Source organism: Antechinus flavipes, chromosome 5 (genome assembly GCF_016432865.1).
Source record: "Antechinus flavipes isolate AdamAnt ecotype Samford, QLD, Australia chromosome 5, AdamAnt_v2, whole genome shotgun sequence".
Lineage (NCBI taxonomy): Eukaryota > Metazoa > Chordata > Mammalia > Dasyuromorphia > Dasyuridae > Antechinus > Antechinus flavipes.
This window is the reverse complement of record NC_067402.1, coordinates 91,076,410-91,099,178: the sequence shown is the minus strand read 5'-3', so window position 1 is coordinate 91,099,178 and position 22,769 is coordinate 91,076,410. Positions and strand designations below refer to the sequence as shown.

At 37.8% G+C, this 22,769-nt stretch overlaps 1 protein-coding gene across 1 annotated transcript; it reads left to right on the top strand.

Moving 5' to 3' along the window:
* Window positions 1-3,916: 3,916 nt before the first annotated feature.
* Window positions 3,917-19,892, top strand: LOC127538249 (GTPase IMAP family member 1-like). The gene is made up of 4 exons (XM_051961910.1): window positions 3,917-3,983; window positions 14,336-14,422; window positions 14,817-14,874; window positions 15,834-19,892. The coding sequence occupies exons 3-4, from the start codon at window positions 14,832-14,834 to the stop codon at window positions 16,727-16,729; spliced, it is 939 nt and encodes a 312-aa protein (XP_051817870.1). The 5' UTR covers window positions 3,917-3,983; window positions 14,336-14,422; window positions 14,817-14,831; the 3' UTR covers window positions 16,730-19,892.
* The last annotated feature ends 2,877 nt before the right edge of the window (window positions 19,893-22,769 follow it).

The following is a 22,769-nucleotide window of genomic DNA, read 5'->3' as shown; positions in this document are numbered from 1 at the left end:
TTCAATTAAGTGTATTTCTGAACCTGCTTGTGTGTGTGTGTGTGTGTGTGTGTGTGTGTGTGTATGTGTGTGTGTATGTACATATGTGTCATTTGTTGTGTATATAGTAGGTTTGTATTATTCTTTTCTCCTTTGACCAGTTCAGATGAGAGTAAGGTTTGAATATAACATATGCCTTTTATCCCTTCTTTCTTTTTTGAATTGACTTCTACTTTTATATGCCCATTATATGAAATAATTTTTCATATCCCTCCCCGCCCTTTCCTGCACCTCTATATTCCTATTGCTTTTCTTTTTTTATTTTTAATAGGGATAAGAAAATCTTTCCCAGACTTTTTGTCCAATTAGATTCCCTCTATGAGCCCTAATGATATGATACACATATAATTTTGTCATGTTAAAATATAAACAGTTTACCTTCATTTAATCCCTTATGGTTAATTGCTTAGGTTACCTTTGAATGTTTTTTTTAACTTCTATTTTGAATTTGAAAGTTTTCATATTGCTCTGATTTTTACATTAGGAATGCTTGGAAATCCTCTCTTTTATTTTTAAAATAACATAAAATATAAAACATTAAGTATTATGTATTTATCATTTTTCTTTTGTAAGATTATATTCTTATTCATAAACATATACCCAACACCTTTTGGAATATTATATTCCAAATGTTATCTTTTGATTTGTGCTTTGAGTGTCTCTATCACAAAAACAGCTTTCTGTAGTGATATAATTTTTTTGTTTTCCCACTCTTTCAGATTCTTCCATAAATTCAAAATTGATATTAGAGTCAGTTTCTAGAGGAAAGAACTGGGTTGCTTGTGTTGCTCCTTTCTTAGTGATATTGAATACTTAGTTATTCCACACTTTCAGGGATAGCTTAGCTTGTAAACCTATAAGATTTTAGTACTCTCAACATGATTTTATTCATGGAAAAAGTCACATTCTTGACATTCTGGTATGGACTCTACAAATCCCAGATTTGGATTTGTGTTTGACTAATGCATTTGTAAGATTGTTCAATTGGGGTTCTAGCAAACTGTTACTGAATTCATCCACTGTCAGTCAACTGGAAAGCTCTGATGGTAAAAAGTGACAAAACCACAAGTTGAATTTTTTTTCAATTTCTCACCTTGGTTATTTCACTAAAGGCCTCAAACTTAGGTGGAAAATGGAACTGACACCTTTCCATTTCCCTTTTAGAGTAAGAGCCACACATCTGGCTTCTGAATTTGTTCCTTGCTCAATACAAAATTTAGGCCCATACTTCATAGGATTACACTTCATTCTGGAAAGATACTTATGGACATACTTCCTATCTTCACTCTTCCTCAGATCTGTGATCTGACAGTTGGCAATGAATGTTAGAGTTGCCAATTGCTACCTGCTCCTGCATCCTGAACAAAGTAAGACCTTTCTGTCTGAAAAATGGGACCTCCCTGTTCACTCATGAAAAACATGTCCCTATGTTATAATATTCAATCTGGCTATTCATAGCTTGTTCATAGCTCTCTATCTCTTTCCCTATGCTAAGTTGGGCTGAAAAAAAAATGACTCAGTCTTATTTTTTTTCTTGGAATTCTCAGTTGAGAACTCTAACTAGTAAATTGTCTAGATCTATATTGTTGAGTTAGATTGACCATACTTATTCTTGATAGAGTCCAATTTTGGTTTTATACCCCCCACACCTATCTCCTGCTTCTTCAATTAATTTTAATCCTACTTTTATTATCTTTAATTGAATAGAGTTTTAATTCAGCATGGGCAGTAAAGTATTTTATATTTTTATTTTCTTCTTCCTCTTTCTTGCTCTTCTTTTTCTTCTTCATCTTTCACTTTACATGGTAAACTTTTTTTTTAAATGTACCATGTAATGCTGAGAGATATTCACATTTCTATTCCCATTTAATAATGACCAGAAAATTCTCACATCTTACTCTTAAAGAATTCTACTTAGTGGGGGCAGCTAGGTGGCACAGTGAATAGAGCACCAACTCTGAAATCAGGAGGACCTGAGTTTAAATCTGGCCTCAGACATTTAATACTTCCTAGCTATGTCATCTTGGGCAAGTCACTTAACCCCAATTGCCTCAGTAAAAAAATAGATAAATGAATGAATGAAATTCTACTTAGTCCCTTAATTTATTTCCATTTTATTATTTTGTTAGATTATTTAGATCAAACAAGTACTATTGATCTTCCTCAGTGCCATCAAGTCTCCGTCTTCTTATGTATAATGTTACAACTTATTTTTTCTTGTAACCCATTTAGCTTTTTTAAGTTTTTATATGTTAGGCTTTTAGTGTATGTTAAATATTAATATTATTAATTCATTATCTATTATACCTTTTGTCATATTGAAGTTTTCCTATTTACCTCTTTTAATTAAATCTATTTTAATAAGTTTCCTTCTCTAAGATCCTGATCACTACCCTTGCTTTTCTGAATACCTTTGAAATATAGTAATCAAGCCTCTGTTTTACAGTGTAGATCTTTGTTTGAGAAATGACTCATTCTGGAGGTTTTCTGTATACTTTCCAGTGAATACTCAGTCTGGGGCACCTTTCTAGATGCTCACTAGAGTAGTTCTGAAGGAGAAAGCTGGACTATACCACTTCCTTCTAACCCACTGTCTTTCCTCTTCGAAAAGAGAGAAGGAGCAGTTTTAGAGTTCTGGGTTTCCTGTGAGGGAGGGATGTTTTTTCCCAAAGGGCATGAGGAAAAACTTAGAAAGAAAAGGTTGAAATCAAATGGAAAGACTTCTCATGTCTATTTTGCTAAGATAGTAGCCCTGATGGAGAGAAAAAATTACTCACAGAATTTACAGACTACATATAAGAATTCAAAGTGTTCTCACAATAAGGAGAAAATAGGGGAAATAAAATAAATGAACATACAGACCACAAGGTCAGTGACCATGTAAGGCAGACAGACAACTTTGGTTTTCATCATTTCTCTGACCTATTGTTCGTTGGCTATACTTAGGAGTCATTGCCTGGAAAAGAGATTGTCCTGTCTGAACACACTCTTCGAGAAACACCTGAAGGATAATTATAAATATTTAAAGAGCATATAGTGGGAGTAATATGCTACTGAGGCTTGGCAGGGCAAGAAGGATGGTAGGATAAGGGAATGAGAAACTCAAACAAAACAAAACAAAACAAAAAAGGACAGTGTAGAACTGAATTGCTTCAACAAAAGTTCCTCATTAAGAAAATGGGCATAGATACTTGCACTACTGCCCTCACAGGGTTAAAAATACTAACACCTAAATCTCAGTATGCTACTTAAATGCGAGTTACTGTTCTTACTATTATTACTATTTATATAGAAATATTCCCATTAACAGAGTAATTGTCGACATGCTCAATAATCTCTGAGTGAAGAAAAAGGAAGAAGAGCACAGTGGCCAAAAAATTTTTCTTTGGGAATGTTAGCCCTGCCTAGATAACAGAGATAGCTGGGATCATGTCTTCTTGGTGTCACCTCCCTCCCCCACTCCACACCTAGTCACTGTAGGGTCTCTGAAGGCTCTCAGGGAATGTTATTGGGTTAATTTGCATAAGGGTCTTTTGGAGATAAAGTCCTATTTCCTGGAATAATGGAAAGAACACTGGCATTAGGGGGTCTTGGTTCAGAACCCAGATCTGCCCCCATCTCTGTAACCTTCAATTTGTCCAAGTCCTCTAATTAACTTGGCAATGGGAAATTAAGTACAGTGGCCAGCTGGCATTTAAGAGTTAGATAGACCTTGTAGAGTCACAAATCATCCAGAAACTGCAAAATTTTTTCATCTCAAATTAGAAATTTTTATTATAGCATATTGCCCCATGGGGGCTCCAGAGTTCATTGGATAAGGCCACTTCCTGGACTTCATGATGTAAAGAAAACCTGGTTTTAGAGTCAAAAGTGAAAGCAACCTTCTAAGCCTGTTTTGCTAGCCTCGTGGAGGAGACACTTTCCACCTACCTCTCTGGGAAAAGGTGAGCCTGTGGAAAGGACTGGGAAAAATCAGAGAAAGTAGGAAGATTTGATGAGTTAGAGGAGTCCACGGAGGTAACACTGGAAGAACTGGAGCTGGGAGCTGGGGGCTTGGCTTGTGAGACGAAGGGTGAATCAATTTAATGCTTGTGTTTGGCTAACTTCACTTCTCTTTATGGCAAGGAAGAGGATTATCAATTTACCTCTTCCTACTTGGTAGCGTTCTTTTTGCCAAACTTTAATGAATAAAATGGCCCTTATTGCAATAATTTTAGAAGGAATAATCTTCTCCATAATTACCCCTCCCCTGAATAATTGTCTAGCACTGCATATATTCACCTGAGCCAGATACATGATAAATATGAATAGAATTTTAGACTAGAGAGATGTGATTCAAATCCTACCCCAGACATTTACAGACTGTGTGACCTTAAGTCACTTAGTCTCCCTGGATCTCAATTTCCACATCTATAGAATAAGGGGATTGGATTTGATAATCTCTAAAGTCCCTGCCAGCCCAAAACCTACAATCCAGCGGATAAGGCTACTCTACTCTAAACCAGAATCTCAATGATAGCTCTAACCTGTGTGAAGCCATGGAGCCAGCCTGAGAATACTAGGAGAATAGGAGTGCCCTTTGCTCTAAGGTGAAACTTGGTCCCAACAATGCTCAGGCTTCAAGAATGAGACACTATTAAAGGGATAGAAGCTGGCTGGATGTTTGGCCTCTAAGAGTGTTTCAATCAGTAGGGTTATCACTGTTCTGACATCTGGCGTGAATCTCAGATTTCCAGGTTAAAAACTTGAACTTTATCTGTAGGAATAATGATTAATAGGCCTTGGAAGAAACTGATTTATACAAATTAAACTCACAAGACATTAATTGCTAAATTCAAATCACAATTAAATTACTTCAAAACAAGGGGTTATCCTTGTAAAAACAGATATAAATCCTCAGGGCTGATAATCCCAAGAGCAGTTTCACTCCAGAGAGCAAATTAGAGATCAGAAAATGTTTGTTGAGATTGGAATTAGGTCACAGGAAGCTGGAAATCTTTTAAACAGGTATATATTTTTACTGCAATCTTTTGTGTTTTCCTCACCTATATTTCCATGCCCCACTTTTTGCTTTTGCCTTTTAAGAACCCTCTTTTGTGTTTTGTGAGTCTTCCTGCATGAGCTCGAACTCCCCACTAAGAGCCCTACAAAATAGGCAGATCTTTACCCTTGACCTTGCCTTCCTCTCCTCTCTGTTAGCCATACTTACCCACCACTTGTGCCACATCCTCACTTCTATACCAGTAGATCTTTTGATTAATTTATCAAATAGAAGCCAATAATTATAATGATTTAGTGAGATTCCCTTTTTTGAAATTATCCTCTGCTTATTTTAAATTTTTCAGTGCTTGAAGCTGAAGATAAGTGAATGCACATGATTGGGGTCTTGTCAATTCCTTTCCTTCCTCACAAAAAAAGGAAATTGTACTATTAAAGCAACTCCTAAACCTGCTTATATAAAAAGACAGTGTTATTTGACAGTATGATTAAATCATTGATTTGTAAACTATTAAAAGTGGAAGGGACATTAATTTTGTCCAAACCTTCAGTAAATAGAAGAGGAATCTGAGATCCAGTGAGCAGATGCATATGTCCCAATTGACTTAATTAAAGCAAAAAATGAAGGAGAAGATATATCTGATTTTATAAATGCATATCCTGTGATTGAAGAGCTCAACTCCTCAGGTCAAAAAGGGAGAAGATACACTCCTTTTAATTTGGAAAAAATTAAAGATTTGAAAAAGGGTTGCACTCTTTATGGGGCTACATCCTCTTATGTGAAGATGTTACTAGATGATTTGTCTTATGAAATCTTAACCCCGAATGACTGGAAATCCATAGCTAAGACATGTCTAGAACCGGGACAAAATTTATTGTGGCTTTCAGAGTTTCATGAATTATGTAGGATTCAAGCCCAATGCAATAGGCAAACAGGAGCTATTGGACAAATAACTTTTGACCAAATAGCTGGTCAAGGTCAGTATGCAGTTAGTTCAGAACAGATTTATTATCCCATAACAGTGTATGAGCAAATTTCTAAGGCTGCAATAACAGCTTGGAATTCTCTCCCTGGACAGAAAGATGGAAATAATGCTTTCACAAAAATAGAGCAAGGTCCCAATGAACCTTTTGCAGATTTTGTGGGACGTTTGCAAACAGCTGTAATAAGAACCATTGGAGATGCAGCAACAGAAATAATGACTAGACATTTGGCTAAGGAAAATGCCAATGAGGTTTGCAAGAGAATTATATGGGGGCTAGACAAAAATACTCCTATCATAAGACGCTGCGCCATAGTGAGCACAAATGCTTATTATGCCCAGACTATGATGAACATGGAAAGACAGGGTCCTTCTTGGCAAAGGAATTCTAGAGAAACTCGTCGATATTTTCAGTGTGGAAAAGTTGGACATCTAAGAGCCCAATGTAGAAATGGAGATAGAGTGAGAAGACAGGGTGAAAGAAAACCTCAAACCCCATGTCCAAAATGCAACCGAGGCTTTCACTGGGCCTCTAAATGTATATTGACCCAGAGGAATGAGAGGCAGGACCCAGCTCCAAAGTATCAATCAAAGGACAGGTGGGGCACGATAGCAGCTGAGGTTACACCCAGAGAGACTTTAGAAATTCAGAACTCTGATGTCATCAACCAACAGAAAAGCAATCAGGATTACAGTTGGGGAGAATATAGATTTTTTAACCCACTGGGCAGTGTCCAGTGCAAACAGCTCCAATGTAATTACCAGATGATGAGGAGAAATCCCAAAAGTGGTAAATAGAAGGGAATTAGATAGGTTAACTGCTTGGGGAAGAGGATCTGCTTATATTTCCACAGATGGAGAAAGAATCAGAGGCTCCTTATGACAAACTCCAGATGAATAGTACAAAGTACCATATGAATGGCACCATTAATCTTGGCATCAGCCACCAGTGTCCCATGTCCATAAGATTTCTTTATCTCATTGAAATTCCCCTTCTCTCTCTGCTTTTTATCTCTTTATTTTCTTTATCTTCATTGTGATCCCCAATCCTCCTACCCTTCAGTGTTTTTCCAGAGTATCATCCCCTACATTGGTTGTGCTCTCTTCCCTTCCCTATCCAGATCCTTTGATGTATACATCTTTTTTTTAGTCCTTTGTCCTCTTGTCCTATCAACTGTCCTGCTCTGCCAAACCTCAGCCTTGAATTACTCCCATCACATGCTACCTTTGCTTCTAATCTTATGCTGCTGAAAGAAGCTGAGGAAAACTTCAAACTATGCTGACTGTGTCCACTCTGCATTTATTCCATTATTCCACTTCCTACTGGGGCTTTCCCAAAACTTTTAATCCTTCCTTAAGTCTTCATTGGCTCTCTCTCCATAGATCTTCAAATATTTCATGCCCACTAAACCTATCCCTCAAGAATCTTTGATAGGCTCCCTTCCCTCTCTATAGTATTTTACCTGATCATTATTTTTCCTGGATTCCATTATCACATCTGCTTGTGACTCCCAGATCTACTTGTCCAGCCTTAGTCTCTTTTTTGACATCCAGTCTCACTTCCACATCTTTCTATTGAATATCTTGAACTGGGTATTTCGTAGCCATCATAAATGTACTACGTTCAAAAGTGAACTGGCCTTTCCCCCTCAAACTTTCTTATCTTTCTTGTCTTAACCCTGAATTCCAGAGTCTTATCATCCAGACTTGTACATCAAATATCATCTTTGATTCTTTACTTTCTTGGCCCCCTCAGTTATTTCTGATTGGATAAAATCTCTGCTATGCCCATTTTTTTTATCTGACACTGCCATCACCCTGGTGCATCCTCTCCTCACTTCACTCTCGACTATTGCAATAGTCTTCTTGTTGGTCTCCCTGTCCCATGTTTTCCCCTGGTCCAGTTCATTCTCCACTTGGATTTCAAATTAATTTTTTTTCAAGAGCAGGTCTGATCACATCTTTCTCCCATCCAGTGAAATCCAATTGCTCTCTATAACCTTAAGGATCAAATATATAATATATTCTGTTTATTGGTTAAAGCCTTTTATAACCTGGTCCATTCCAACCTTTCCAGTCTTCTTCCTTCTTTCTCTCCCTCACCTCCTCTATGATGCAACAACATTGACCTCCTTTCTGTTCCTCCACAATCATCATCTCTAGACTTCAAGAATTTTCACTGACTGATCCTCATGTGTGAAATATTTTCTATCCCTTAAATCTCCATCTTCTATCCTCCCTAGCTTCTTTCAACTTGAAACTAAAATCCAGCTTTCTACAAGAAGCCTTCTCTAGTCCATCATAATATTAGTTCTTTTTCTCTGGGTGATCTCCAAATTTTGCAGACAATATCTTGGCTGTACATAATTGTTTGCCTGTTGTTTCTCTCTGTTTATACTATGAGCCCTTGGAGATCAGTGATAGTAGATACCTAAAAAATTCTTGTTGACTGAGTGATAAAGTTTTGTGGGATTTCAAATGAGAGAAAAATCACTTCTAGTTGAGATGATCAGGAAAAATTCCAAGGAAGATGTATAAGCCTTGAAAAATAAGTAGGATTTGATAGAGGAAGATGGAGGAATTCATTCTATGTGGAAAGAAGGTCAGAAGCAAATCCTTCAATACATAAATAATCTTGGGGAATGATGATTCATTTTCCAAAGATTAAGAGTATGGAGTATGTACTCTTACAAAGAGGATGAGGGAAAGCTATAAAGGAAGTTTAGAAGCAGTTTGTATGAACAGCCTTGAATATCTGACTGAGATAGACAGACTTAGTATCACAGATGGTTGTCAATATTTTTTCAGGACCTTATTATGATTAGATCTGTTCATTAGAAGGATTCATCAAGGAGCTCTATGAAGGATGGAATAGAAAGGAGAAAGATTAGTAATGAGAAGTCTACAAAAGAAGCTGTATAAACAGGGCAAGCGGGAGATGATAAATAATAACTAACCAAGTTAATAACAATGAAAAGATGGAGATAAGAGGTGGTAAAGGACTCCTACTTTCCTCATTGTTTAAAAAGGTTACTCTGTCCAGTGTTGTTTTTTAATTCAGTGGTACCTATATGGAATTAGGAGGGCAAGAAAGGCTCAAAGTTGAGGAATAAAATTCTCCCTCCTTGACTCAATGGAAGCCTTCCCAATGACTCTCAGGGACACAGAGATGTCTGGCCATCTGTCTATGTCAAACAAATAGCATATGAATCTCTGATTCACAGCCTCCATAGGGAACTCAGAGATTACCTCCTTTATTTTTACAGATTGTCTGTACTTTACTGATTGTCCTCCAAATTCTATAAAGGGGAATAAAGGGAAGAGAAACAGCTTCCTTTTTGGGCAGAATGGTGGATTTGTTGTGATTGCTACCACTGGCTTACTATGTGGTCTTAAGAAAATTCCTATTTGCATTTTTGTTTCCTTTTATGTCAAATGGAAAAATAATGTTTTGCCATTCTACTTATGGATCTCTTTTTTGAGTCAAGTAAAATAACATATAGCAAAACACAGTCAGGAAAATAGAGTGTTTAGGTATATCTAATAGATAACCTGATTCCTTCAATTCTGAATTCTGTGAAATTAGTTTCTCTTACATGAGGGACAGCTGTCATTGACTGGCAAATTTCTACATATCTAGGTACATCAGTAATTCCATAGCCCCAGGCACTATAAATCTGCCAGAGGTTGGGGACAACTAAAAGTCTTTAGATTCTAGTTTATGTGTACTCTGGGCTTCCATTTTGACTCTGTCCTTGAAATATTATCAAAGCATTATGGGTCTTGATGTTTTCTTAATAAAGTCCTCACTTCATTAAAAAAGTTGTTATAAGGATTCAAATGAAATTGATATGAAAGTGTTTTGAAAAAATTATCATCCACTAATTATAAGAGATTATACCTGGATCTCTATTGAAGGGTTTAGTGAGGCCCTATTCCTGGGTCCATAAGGCTCATACCTAACTTTACTTTCAATGTCCAGGATACAGTCTGTCTTACTTGACTTCATCGATACAATTTAAAACAAATACCTTGGCTCAGGATTTCTAGAAAATTGTTATTCAGGAAATCTTACAATCAAGAGCCTCCTTATCATACAATTCAATAAATAGACAAACTAAGGATATGTACACACTATAAGCCGATATCAATTCAGAAGATCGGGCCCATATGCAAGAAGATCCTATGTTGTGGGGAGAACATACTTAAAATATGGGATTTAGGTGGCAAGATCATACACCCTAAAAGTAGTATTAGTTGAGTCCAGTTAATTGCTCCCTGATATAGAAGGAAAATTCCAAAACTGTTCTAGAGGTGGTAGAAAAGTTCTCAGCATCACTTATTGGTATCAGCCTTGGTGAACCTTAGGTTGGAAGTTTCTTTATTGTGTTAGCTACAAACTGATAGAAAGGTTAAACATTAACTTTACACAGTAGAAGAATGTCAAAGTTCCTGGAAGTGGAAAAGTCTTTCCTATATGTTTTTATGGTCATTTGGCCCACTTAGTCTGAGTGATTTCATATTGAAGTCCTATCACTTATCGAAACTTGACATGAAATGCCAGCTCCATGAATAACTTAGTTTCAGTCAAGAGTGATGCACTATGCATGATGTTTAAGGCATTTGTAAATAAAAATTGGATCAAAGTTCCCCTAAGGCAGACTCATGTGAGCTCCCTCTGACATTACTAAATCAGCCTTAGTGACCACACTGGCTGGTCTGCTCTGGTTAGGCCTAGCTCACCAGTAGACAAAACCAGGAGTTTTTCCTACAATATTTAGAAAGGTAGAGGTATATATAAAGGATTGGAGTTTTATCTGGGGTATAGAAAGAAGGTGAGTTCAGTGCGTTGGGGCTACGTGAATTTATCTATATGAAACTTATGCCTAGAAAATGTTGTCAGTGTGTTACTTGTACGCTTCTTTATATTAAGAAAGAGTTGTTTTACTAAAGTGGAAGAGTACATATCTTGCAGTTTACATACAACACAGGGGGTTTTTGAAATTTAAGTTGTGGGGAAACAGGTGACAAAGCAATGTCCTCTGCTGTACCTATTCTCTGTTCTCCATTTCTCTACACCAACATGTTTTATGTGGAGATGTCATGTTTCAAAACTTATAACATGAAATCACACTAAAATCAAACAATAGCATTAAATAATAAAAAGGTTATAATTATCACAGGTCATTGACAGGAACATCTATCTAGGAACAAAAGCAAATATTGTCAGAGACAGGACCAGATTCACACAGATGTAGATAGCTACCTACCTGTATGTTCTGTAGAACAATGTCTCCTTTCCTTAAAGTCTTAGCCTTGCTGACTTACCATCTTGTCTGTCATAACATCATTAAAGTTTCATTCCTCTCGGTAAAACTACTGCATTCTTTTTAAAATATTTATGACCCAGGAAAGGATAGCACAGCAAGTTATTTTTTTGCAGTCAATATCTAAGTTTTAATTAGTTTTTATAGATTAATAAGTCAGGTACCTATCTGGACATTGAAGAATAGAACACAAGGCAGTAAAGTTTTGATAGAAAAGAAAAGCTCTAGAACCTTTAACCACCATAGTAGAAGATCTGGGCATGCAAGTTCAACCTGAAAACCCTGGATTTTCATTTCAGGGAGATCAAAGAAAGGAATGGAGTTTATTAAAGAGACATCAGAGAGCATCAAAGAGCAATATACTGACTTTATAGCTTTGACAGAGGTTGTTCTGAGCCAGAATATTGAGGGAAGAAGCTGAATAAACTTGTCCTTCTCTATGGTTCTGGCCTAGGAGCAGAGTCACATAGAGCCAGAAGCCAGTGATTAAGCGGATAGTTTCACCCAAATCAAATTCACATTGAGGAACATCAAAAGCACTAGATTTGGTTGTTGCATAAGAGATTGAGATAATCACTGGAAAAACATGCTTACTTAATTTGTGATAGTGAGAATAAGGGAGAAAAGATGAATACCTATGTCTCAGGACAATACCCTTATTAAGTGCTATCTATGTGTCTGGTACTCTGTTAGGTACTGGGAACACAAAGACAAAAATGAAACCCTTAAGAAGTTTGCCATCTAAAAGCAGAAAAAAGCTGTGGTTAGAGCAAGAAGCAGCTTTGCATGGTGGATGGGGCTCTGGATTTGGAATCAAGAAGACCTAGATTCAAATTCTGCTTCAGAAACTTGCTGTTTGACCTCCAATTAGTCACACCTATCTTCACCTGAGTTTCTTCATATGGAAAATGAGGGGCTCAGACTCCGTGACTACTAAGGTCCTTTTCAGCAATCCATTAACCTAAGAAGCAAATATCAAATGAATACCAGACAGTTTCCGGGGGAGGATCCATCATAAATCTAAATTACAAAAGGTCTCATAAAATAGGTGGTATTTCATCTGTGCATGGAAGGAAATAAGGGTTTCTAAGAAGTGGAAGTGAGCACAGATTACATTTCAGATGTGAGAGACAATCTGCAAGCCCATATGGTAGAAATGGTGATTTTTGTTACTTCCTCTCAGACATGGAAGCTTTCAAGTCCATCTCTAGAGAAAATTTATTTTCCATTAAATACTTTGCCTGTGACTGGGGGAAACTACCTGGGTATCAGAGAGGTCAGGAGTGTGACTCTATGGGGCAATGTTGGGGGGGCAGGGGGGAGAGTAGGAGGAGAGAGGAACAGAGAGAGAGAATTCTTCCCTCTGGAAACCATGGAAGCAGACTGGGGCTTAAGGACTCCCAGCCTCCCCTCTGTGTACCATTTTCCTTCCCTAATGTTATTGTCAACTTGCATATTTTCCCTCTTCTTCCCTGACTCTTTTTAAGCTCCCAGTTCACTAAATCATTGTTAGTGGGATTTTGAAGTGATCCAACCATTCTGGAGATTAATTTGGAATTATGACCAAAGTGTTATTAAAGTAGTTATAGCCTTTGACCCAGCAATACCCTTACTTGACCTATCTCCAAAAATGACTGGGGGAAAGGAAGAGGACCTCTATGGTCTAAAATATTTATAATGGCTCTCTTTGTGGTGGCAAAGAACTGAAAATTGCAGGGTGACCATCCACTGGGAAATGGCTGACCAAGTTGTGGTATAAGATTTGATGGGAATAGTATTGTATAGGTATAACTTCCTATTTTTATCTAATGGAAGCCAATTTTGGGGCTTCAGGGGAGGGAAGAATAAAAAAGAAATCTGCATTATTTGTTGTATATTTAAGAGGAATAGCAAGCAAGGAATGTGCATAGTATATTTGCAATTTCATGTACAATCATCTTTTTAAAAAAGTTGTACTGTTATAGAAATACTTGTTTTGTTTAATAAATAAAAAAGGCTCTGAATGCCCTTAAAATCTTCCTCCTACATTCAAAACCCATTTTCTGGAAAATTTCAGATGTCTATCCTTCACTACTCCCTGCTAGGGGTAGAAGTTTTCCCCCAGTCTCTTCCCAAAAAGGAAGTGGATTTTTGGTATTTGCTCTGCTCTTACCTGCAAGACTTTGGACAAATAAAGCTCTTTCCCACACTGATCTTCAGATTCTTCATCTGTTTAAAAAGTAAAAAACAAAAACCAATAGGGTTTGTACAAGATATCACTAATGTTTCTTCCAGCTCTAATATCTGGGGTTTTGTGACCATACTTCACCTCTGAGGCAGCAGTCCTTCACCAGCTAGGGTTAGAAGGAAAGTAGCCGAGCTTTAATGGGCAAGGGATCAGTAGAAAAGACCAAGAGCTCTGGAAATATGATAGGAGAGATAGGTCCACTCTGGACTTCTTTGATTGCTGACTTAGAGCAATAGGAAAGGATTTCATAAGCCACCCTTAAGGGCTTATTCTGTCCACCAAAAGCAGATTCTGGCCTATTCCTTGAAGGAACTGGATCAGTCATGAAGGACAAAGATGGAGTTGGAGAGAGAGATGAACTGGGATGTCCCAGAGTTTTTATGCTGATGGAACTAGATGAATTTTAGTAACATTTACCATTTATTCTTCTGGGATTTCAGTGTTATGTTGGTCAAAAGGCAAAAGTGGCTCATTAGGAATGTTTTCCTGTTTAGCTGAATCAGCAGAGCCAGCTTTCCACATGAGAAGAATGATGTTCTGTCAGAATCCATGATTTCAGAGGCTCTGGCTTTCCCCAGACCTACAATTTCTTCTTTGTTTTAACTTGAAAACCCTTTCAAGAAAGAACAAAGTTGTCATTCAGTTTTCCATAAGGCCATTTAATTGATATTCCTAACACAGATTATTTGACCATGTCACATCTGTCCTCAAACAACTTTAGTGGTTCCTTATTACCTCTAACAAACTTCTCTATTTTACAGGTGAATAGACCGAAGCTACTTGCCTTTTATCACATAGCTAATAAGTTCCTGCTCTAGGATTTGAACCTCCATTTTCCATCTGATAAGGTACTATCTATTAGTGGGTTAACCATAATTGGTCATTTTAATTTTAAAAGATGATAATTTTTACCTAAAAGAATGAATCAATTTCTATTGAACTTTAGGTACCCATTGAGGGATCACAGGGTCATAGAGCTAGAAGGATTCTGAGAGATTATCCAGTACAGGTTACAGATGAGGAGACTGAGAATGAGACAGAAAAATGGGTTTGTTCAGGTCCCACAAGAATCAAGACTTATCTCCTAAATCCCATTTCAGTGTACTTCCTATTATACATAATGATCTGAAGCATCCAAAACTGACTGCCAACCATATTCATTATCTCCACCCTGCCCTTACAATGTCTAGATTCAAATTGCCTAAAGTTTCCCCTATTTATTTAAATCTTATTTTTCTGTAGCCGTTCCGAGTAAACATGAGAGGAAGAAAAGTGGCAAAAGATGAAGAAAATGCCTATGGTGAGGACTGGGTTTTTTGTTGTTGTTTTTTTTTTTTTTTTTTTTTTGAAAAACAAATATTTACTTTCTGCTAAAATTTTAAGGGGCAGAAAACCACTGGTGTGAGTGCTCCCAACCTAAGATGTCAAGGCTAATAGGCAATGCCTACTTCTCCCTAGAATAAAAAGATCTTTATTTAGTGTGTATTCTGTCAGCTCATGTGTTTAAGAGGTATTCAAGATTAATAACACAACTATCACAGTATTAGCAGCAAATAGCAAAGCTTAAACTTTAAAGGTTTGCAAAACATTGTACCCACATTATCTTATTTCATCCCCTTATAATATGTGTTATTATTATCCCCTTTTTACAATTGAGGAACCTGTTGATGAGATTATTTAAGGGATTTGCCAAGGGTCCTAGACCTAGACAGTTCCTGAGGAAAGATTTGAATTCAGGTTTTCCTACCTCCACAAAGAGCACATTGTGTCCCTCAGTTGCATTTGTCATATATTATCACTTTTTATTGACTAACAAAAATGTCATATTTAAAGCAAGTTCATAATGAAGCTAATGATCAAGGTATATATCTATGGATTCAAAAAATGTACAAGTTGGAAGGGATCCCAGAGATAATTTAGGACAGGTAAATTGAATTGACAAATAAGAAAATTAAAACTCAAAGAGGAGAAGGGATTCAGTATTGGAGGATGCATAAGGTATTACTAAAGAATTAGGTCTAGAATCCAAGGCACAATATGCTTAAGGGGCCAAGCCTAAGTGACAAGGGCAATTCTAGGTCCTGCCTGAGGACACTGAGAAGGAGGCAGAGGACAGTTCTGAAAACTAGTGTTCACAGTTTAGAAATCTATCATTACATTAGGGGTTTTCTTATGAAATGGAGAAACTGAGCCCCAGAGAATGCCCAGATCATCTCCAAAAGTAGATTTGAGTTGCTAATAACAGCTTCCTCCCTATAGACTCAGAAGAGGAAAGGAAGTCCCTACAAGAGACCAAGCTGAGGTTAATATTGGTGGGGAAAACCGGAACTGGAAGAAGTGCAACAGGGAACAGCATTCTTGGCGAGAATGTGTTTGTATCCAAGCTTGGGGCAATGCCGGTGACCAAAATCTGCAGCAAAGGGAGCCGGAGCTGGCATAGAAGAGAGATTGAAATCATTGATACTCCTGATATCTTTAGCCTAGAAGCATCTCCAGGTCTAATTTCTCAAGAAATCATTCGATGTTACCTCCTCTCCTCCCCGGGGCCCCATGTGCTAGTCCTGGTAACCCAGCTAGGTCGCTACACTAAGGAGGACCAGGACACCATGAAGAAGGTGAAGGAGATCTTTGGGAATAATGTCATAAAGCACACAGTGGTCATCTTCACCCGCAAGGAGGATCTCGGGAGTGGCTCCCTGAAGGATTACCTCAGATTCACAGATAACAAGGCCCTAAAGGAGTTGGTTGCACAGTGTGGGGGCCGGGTCTGTGCCTTCAACAATCGGGCCACAGGGAGGGAGCAGAAAGAACAAGTGAAGAAACTAATGGAAATCGTGGAGAGCTTAGTACAGAAGAACAGGGGCACACATTACACTAATGAGGTTTACAGCTTAGTGGAAGAGCTCCAAGAGACCAGTTCAGAGGAGAAGTTCAGAAGAATTGGGGAGAAACTGGCTAAGTTTAAGGAAGAGAATAAAAGGTCCCAGCGATCTGGGGCAGGAGTCTTCCTGATTCTCAGAGTTTTGAATGAATCAAGAAAATCTCATCCTATGCTATGGAAATTCAGCATCACTGTTATTGGTTTCTTTTTCCTGTGGCTAGTGACCCCCAGAAGTCTTTTTAACAGCTTGTGGGACACCACCAGTCACGAATAGCTTGCTATCATCTTTAATAGTCATCAGGAAAAATTGATCAAGAACAATCCCTTCTGAATATGATCATCTCATGGCTATCTATCATCTTTTTGTAAGTCTATCTAAAGCATAGCATGAAAAGTTTAATTCATGTCTCATCTGCTTCAAGAAACTTTCCCAGCCAATGCTGGGAAATTAATGCATTTAAAAAGCAATGGATTTATAGTCAGATCATTTAGGTTCAAAATTTAGTTCTACCCCTCTGAATTCTGATACATCATTTAATTTCAATGCATTTCAATTTTCTCATCTGTCAGTTGAAGAGGTGGGAGGGCTAGATGATTTTTAAGGTCCCTCCTAGCTCTAAATCTATGAAATCCCTTTCCTGACTTCCTTTCATACATGGATCTAGTTGCTATTTTATACTACTTGGTTTCATAGGCATTTGAGCTTCATAATCCTCCATTAAACTCTGCAAGGCTATAGCTACAATTGCCCACATTTATACAGAACTTAAATGTTTCTCCACTACTCTTTGAGGCAAGTAATCAAGTAATATAAGTATATTATATATATGCTTTTAGATGAGGAAAATAACTTAGAGAAGTCAACTTGCTCCTAGTAACACAGATGCAAATGTTAGAGTCAAATCTTCCCATTTCAGACATAGAGTGTTCTTTCTACTTTCCTACACTGCTTCTCCTCTATTTTTTCACAGATCCCAGGACAGGGTTAGGTATATAGGAGACAGGCAGTAAACACTGGTTGGATTTCACTAAAGTCTATCATTTTTATAAAGGAATATACTATGTAACCTAAAGTCTCTTAGCTGACCATTATCAAAGGAAATTGATGATTATAAATACAAATCCCATATAATTTATATTCCTTGAGAGTGATTTACGCATCATGTAAACTTTAGGATTCTTATCCCAATTCTGATCCCAGTTTCACTAATGAGTTATTTCCCCAAAAGTGAGGGTATCTATGTCTCTGCCTTAGGAGTGGGATCTCAATCCTAAGGTAATGAAAGAATGTCTTTCTTTAATGTTATTTGCTCAAGCCCCCATTCTGGTGTCTAACTCAATTGCCAGTTATATTTATTATATCTTTATTATTGATATCCTTTAGTGATTGACACTTCAGTATCATGTAATAAATTACTAGCAGTTAGGTTTTAGGAAGAAATATTTGCTGAGAAGATGTAGCAAGGGCAGAAGTTACAAGGACTTTATGCCTAATAACGGGATACACACTCTTATAATAGCTGTATCCCTGTAGAGAGTGGGTTTAACCCCAAAACAATTCCTACCAAACATTTTCAGTACTAAGTTCTCTTATAAATGTGGAAGGCAATGGAAAAATCATGGTCATTCCTTCTTTGCTGTATTAGATCAGCTGCTATATTAGGCAAGTACATGTCACTCAGATCCCTGATCCCACTTCTTTCAGCTGTCAGCAAAATGTGGCATGTATTCCAGTTTCCAGTGTAATGCCAGAGAAACTGAGCAAGACAGAAATTAGAGACCATTTTAATAGATTATTAAATGGAGAGATATACTGGGACCAAATGGATCTTGGTCCCAGGGATGGACGAGATTATCATGTCAAAAAGTCCAGCGCTTAAGTATCAGAGGGCAAGCTTTTTTATAGGATTAACAAGAACAGTGACATAATGAGGGAGGTACCTGGATGGGGATAACCTAATGGCGGGGGGAGGCCCTAGGATGACACAATGGAGGGAGGTTACTGATATTCTAAGGATGTCTAAAATGGATAAACCTTTATCCTGTCAAACATTAAGAAGGAATGATTATAACCTAAAAATATAAAATCTTTGTCTCATCAACCATTTAAGAGGGAATGATTATAGCCTGGGGTTTTGGGGCAGAGCAACTGAGGTAGACCTTTATCTCATCAAACATTAAGAGGGAAAAGTTATAGCCTGAGGCAAAGTAAATAGGACAATGAGGAAACTAAGTCAGGACATCAAAAGGGAATTGTGGAATAACACCAGATGTTTTGTAGCTCCCTTTCCCAGATTTACAGAGTTCACAAAGTTGCAGCCTACTCTAAAACTCTACCCTTTACTCAAAAGCAAAAAAAGTACTAAATGGTAAAGAACATGAGCTCCCTGATATCAGATGGGGAACTAAGTAGTTGCCAGAAGGAGGCCACTGCACCTATTGCTATTGCTTCCTTTGGGACTAGCAGAACCATACACTCTTGGGTTCATGGGAGCTTTGAATCAGAGATGAGATAAAGGGTCTCTCTTATCTAGAGGAGGCTGTTGCAACTCATTGTCTTGTTCACCACCAAGAAAAGCAAAAAGTTGAGTTGTGCCCTTAGCAGTCTTGTATTTACTCTCATATCTACCTCAGCAGACTCATTTAATGAAGCAGAAATAGTATACCTGGAAATACGCCAAAGTCAGGTTGTGCTGAGCATGCTAGACATGCTCACAAGGACTGAGCTCTCACTGGCATTCATCTTCATGACAAAACCATCCGTGGTCTTACATCTTCAGATATGTGAATTAAAATCCACCTCTTTTCAAGTCCCTTCTACATGTGTTCTCTTTGTGTATTCTATCTTCCTACCGAAGCTGTGTGTGTCTTTTGGAAAGTGCTCCAGGCTTATGGGCAATCTTGTGTTTTATTGATACTATTCTTGCAAACCATTTCATTAAAGACATTCACTTTGAAGTAATTAAATCATTTAGATGACCATTAAAAATAAATTTATGCTGCTGTTGGTGGAATCATGAACTATAATTTTATTAGTATAAACACACTAAGTACCAGGAATGTGGAGATTTGCTGTGATTTGGAAGGTACTGCCTTGTTGTGCATCACTTTTCTTGTGATTAGCTTCAGGGCACCCAGGGACAAATTCAATGATGACTATATGTTTCAGTAAAATGTACATATATGTGTATGTGTATTTGTATATGTGAACATATGTATGCACATACTAGAAACTATGTATCATAGGTTTATAAAGAGAATTCAAACATGTGTAAGTGAGTATTCATTTTATTTGAAGTCCCAAATTTGCTTTTCTTTTCCTTGGGTAGATGTCAACCTGTGCATTTAGAAAAACCATTTACAAAATGGTCTATTTTGTATGTGTACTCTACTTGTTTATTCACAACAATGTACAAAAATTAAATCTTAGAACAACCTTTGAGCAATCCTCTACAAATAATATCTATATTTTAAATATTCAGCCAAATGACTAATTCTAGCAACAATCCTTCTTCCCATAAATTTTCTGCCATGGATTCTCTACCAGTTCAATGAGTAAACATTTCATTAACCTGAGATTAGAAGACTATACATCTCTAGATGCCAGAATCATATTGATGCAATAGGATTGTGTGGTCCCCTGATATTAGAGAGGCTTCTGTTCTAAGTCAAGAAATCCTAAATCTTCTGGTTTTCTAGTGTGCCTCAGGAACTCCCACACCCAATCTGTCTGATTATAAATAGGCTCTTTCTCAGTTCATGGCTGACTGATGATCTGATGAGTAATAATCAAATTTCAGAAACTACCACTCAATCTGGAGAAAACTCCCTAGCCCTACCCTTGAGTCATAGAATTACCATATATATAGTAGAAGCTGGATAAATTTCTAAATTCCAAATCTGTCAACTATTTGGGCAATGAATTAATTCATCTCTCCCTGAACCTACCTCAAAGAAACAATTATGTACTTTTCTGAGCATGGCTGGTTTCTGCAGAATGGGAATTATAATGCTGGAGAAACTGAGCAAGACAGAGATTAGAGAACAATTTAATAGTTTATTAAATAGAGAGATTTATTGGGACCAAATGATCCATGTTTGGTCCCAGGGCTGAATGAGACTCAAAGAATCCAGCCCTGAATGTCAGACAGCAAGACTCTTTTATAGGATAACAAGAACAATGACATAATGGGGGAGGTACCTGGATGGGGATAACCTAATGGGGGGAGGCACCTAGGATGACATAATGGAAGGAAGTACTGGAGAGGTTACTGATATTCTAATGATGTCTAAAATAGATAGACCTTTATCTTATCAAACATTAAGAAGGAATGATTATAGCCTAAAGATATAAAACCTTTATCTCATCAAACATTAAGAGGGAAAAGTTATAACCTAAGGCAGAGTAACTAAATAGGACAATTAGAGAAACTGGGTCAGTACCTTAAAAGGGAACTGTGGCACAGTAGAATACAAATTTTGGGATTATTGCCAAAGGCCTCTATTATTCTATTCAAGGTCCTGGCACACTTCCCTTTGATTGGGCCCTGATCAAGCCAATGCTTTTAAGATTGAAAGCTAAATTGATCTCTATCCCTGCTGCCCTACCTAACTTAGAAAAACCTTTTACTCTATATGTTGATGAAAGGCAGGGCCAAGACTTGGGAGTCTTAACTCAGGCTTTTGGACCTGATCCCAGACTGGTTGCCTACTTCTCAAAGAAACTGGACTCAGTGTCCTTAGGATGGTCTTCTTGCCTTATAGCGGTGGCTGCTATGGTTCCTCTTATTGAAGCAGTGTCAAAACTCACCAGAGGCCAGTTCAGAAAATTTTGGAAACCAAAAGTTATCAATGGCTTGATAGGGGAATGCTTACTAGAAATCAGGCTCTCCTGCTAAATACCTTCGACCTAACTCTCTGGTTGTGTTTAACTTTTAACTCTGCCACTCTGCTCCCTGACAACACTCAGTCAAGTGATATTATTCATAATTGTGAGGAAACTTTAGATTCTCTTGACTCTTGACTTGAGGGACATTCCTCTTAACAACCCAGATGGTGGATTGTTTACAGATGGGGCCAGTTTTCTTGAAAATGGGGAAAGAAAGTGAGATTATTCTGTGGTGACCCTCAATAGCACCCTGGAAACTTAGCCACTGCCCCCTGGAACTTCTGCCCAGAAACTCATTACCCTAACTAGAGCTTTAGAATTGGGGAAGGGAATGAAAGTGAGCATCTATACAGACTCCAAATAAGCTTTTCATTTTTTGCATGCTCATGGGATTATATGGAATGAAAGGGAACTTTTGACAGCAAAAAGTTCTCCTATTAAACATGCAAGAGAAACAGGCTTGAAGATTCAGGTGCCCATGCTGCTGCCCATGTAGCCCTTACCATGGCATCTTTACTTCCCCAACTCAGAAGAAAGGGGACACACACTTTCTCCTTCTGGGTGATTTCAAATATCCTCTGGCCAGTTTTAATCCCAGCCCAGCTCTTTGCAGTGTGACTATGGACCAGTCTTCACTCCTCAAATAACTCAAAAGGTGACGAGGCACTTATGATTAGCTTTCTTTGTTTCTTGTTATTTATGAGAGCTTTTTTCTTAGTATTTTCTCTCCAGCTCTCTTAGTGTCACTGCTCTGCTAGTGGAGAGAAAACTCCTTAGTCTTTAGTCAGGCTAGGGAACTCCACCGGCAATGGGTATAGAGGGCCAGAACTCTGACAAGGTATATATGAATCTAGGTCAGCAGGGTACTTATAGTTAAGCACCTACTAGATGATAATGCTGAGATAATGGTTCTCTAAACATATACTTAATGTGATAACACTTGGCACATGCTTTGTAGTGATATAATTGTACTGAAATATTTAAGGGCTGGGAGAGCTGGGAATGGCTCTCTCAGCCACAAATACAGAGAAGACTTGAAGATTCTAGATTCCAAACCCCAGATTCCATCTTTGACCATCCTCATGGCTCTTTTGTATCCTGTACTCCTCCACTAAGATCAAGGACTCGGGCTGATTCCAAGGTCCTCCAGAGAGCTAGTCAAGACATTACAAATAGGAACATTCAGGTTTATTGGATGTACCCTCAGCATCCTCAAGGCAGCCCACAGATGCCACTTGATGCATTATTTGCAAAGGCCCCTTTCTCAAATGTCACCACCCTACCCTGGATGCCACCCCATTTGTACTAGCTACCCCACAGGGGAATAACTTTAACCTGACTATTCTTTGCCTTCTTGTCAGAAAGATAATAATTGTAAGATATCCATTGCACAATTATTCTGGCAAACTTGCTCACAATGTTTCTA

Coding starts and splice junctions, on each gene's coding strand:
- LOC127538249 (XM_051961910.1), top strand. CDS start 14,832: ATGAGAGGAAGAAAAGTGGCAAAAGATGAAGAAAATGCCTATG. Junction 14,875..15,833: donor AGATGAAGAAAATGCCTATG/GTGAGGACTGGG, acceptor TCCTCCCTATAG/ACTCAGAAGAGGAAAGGAAG.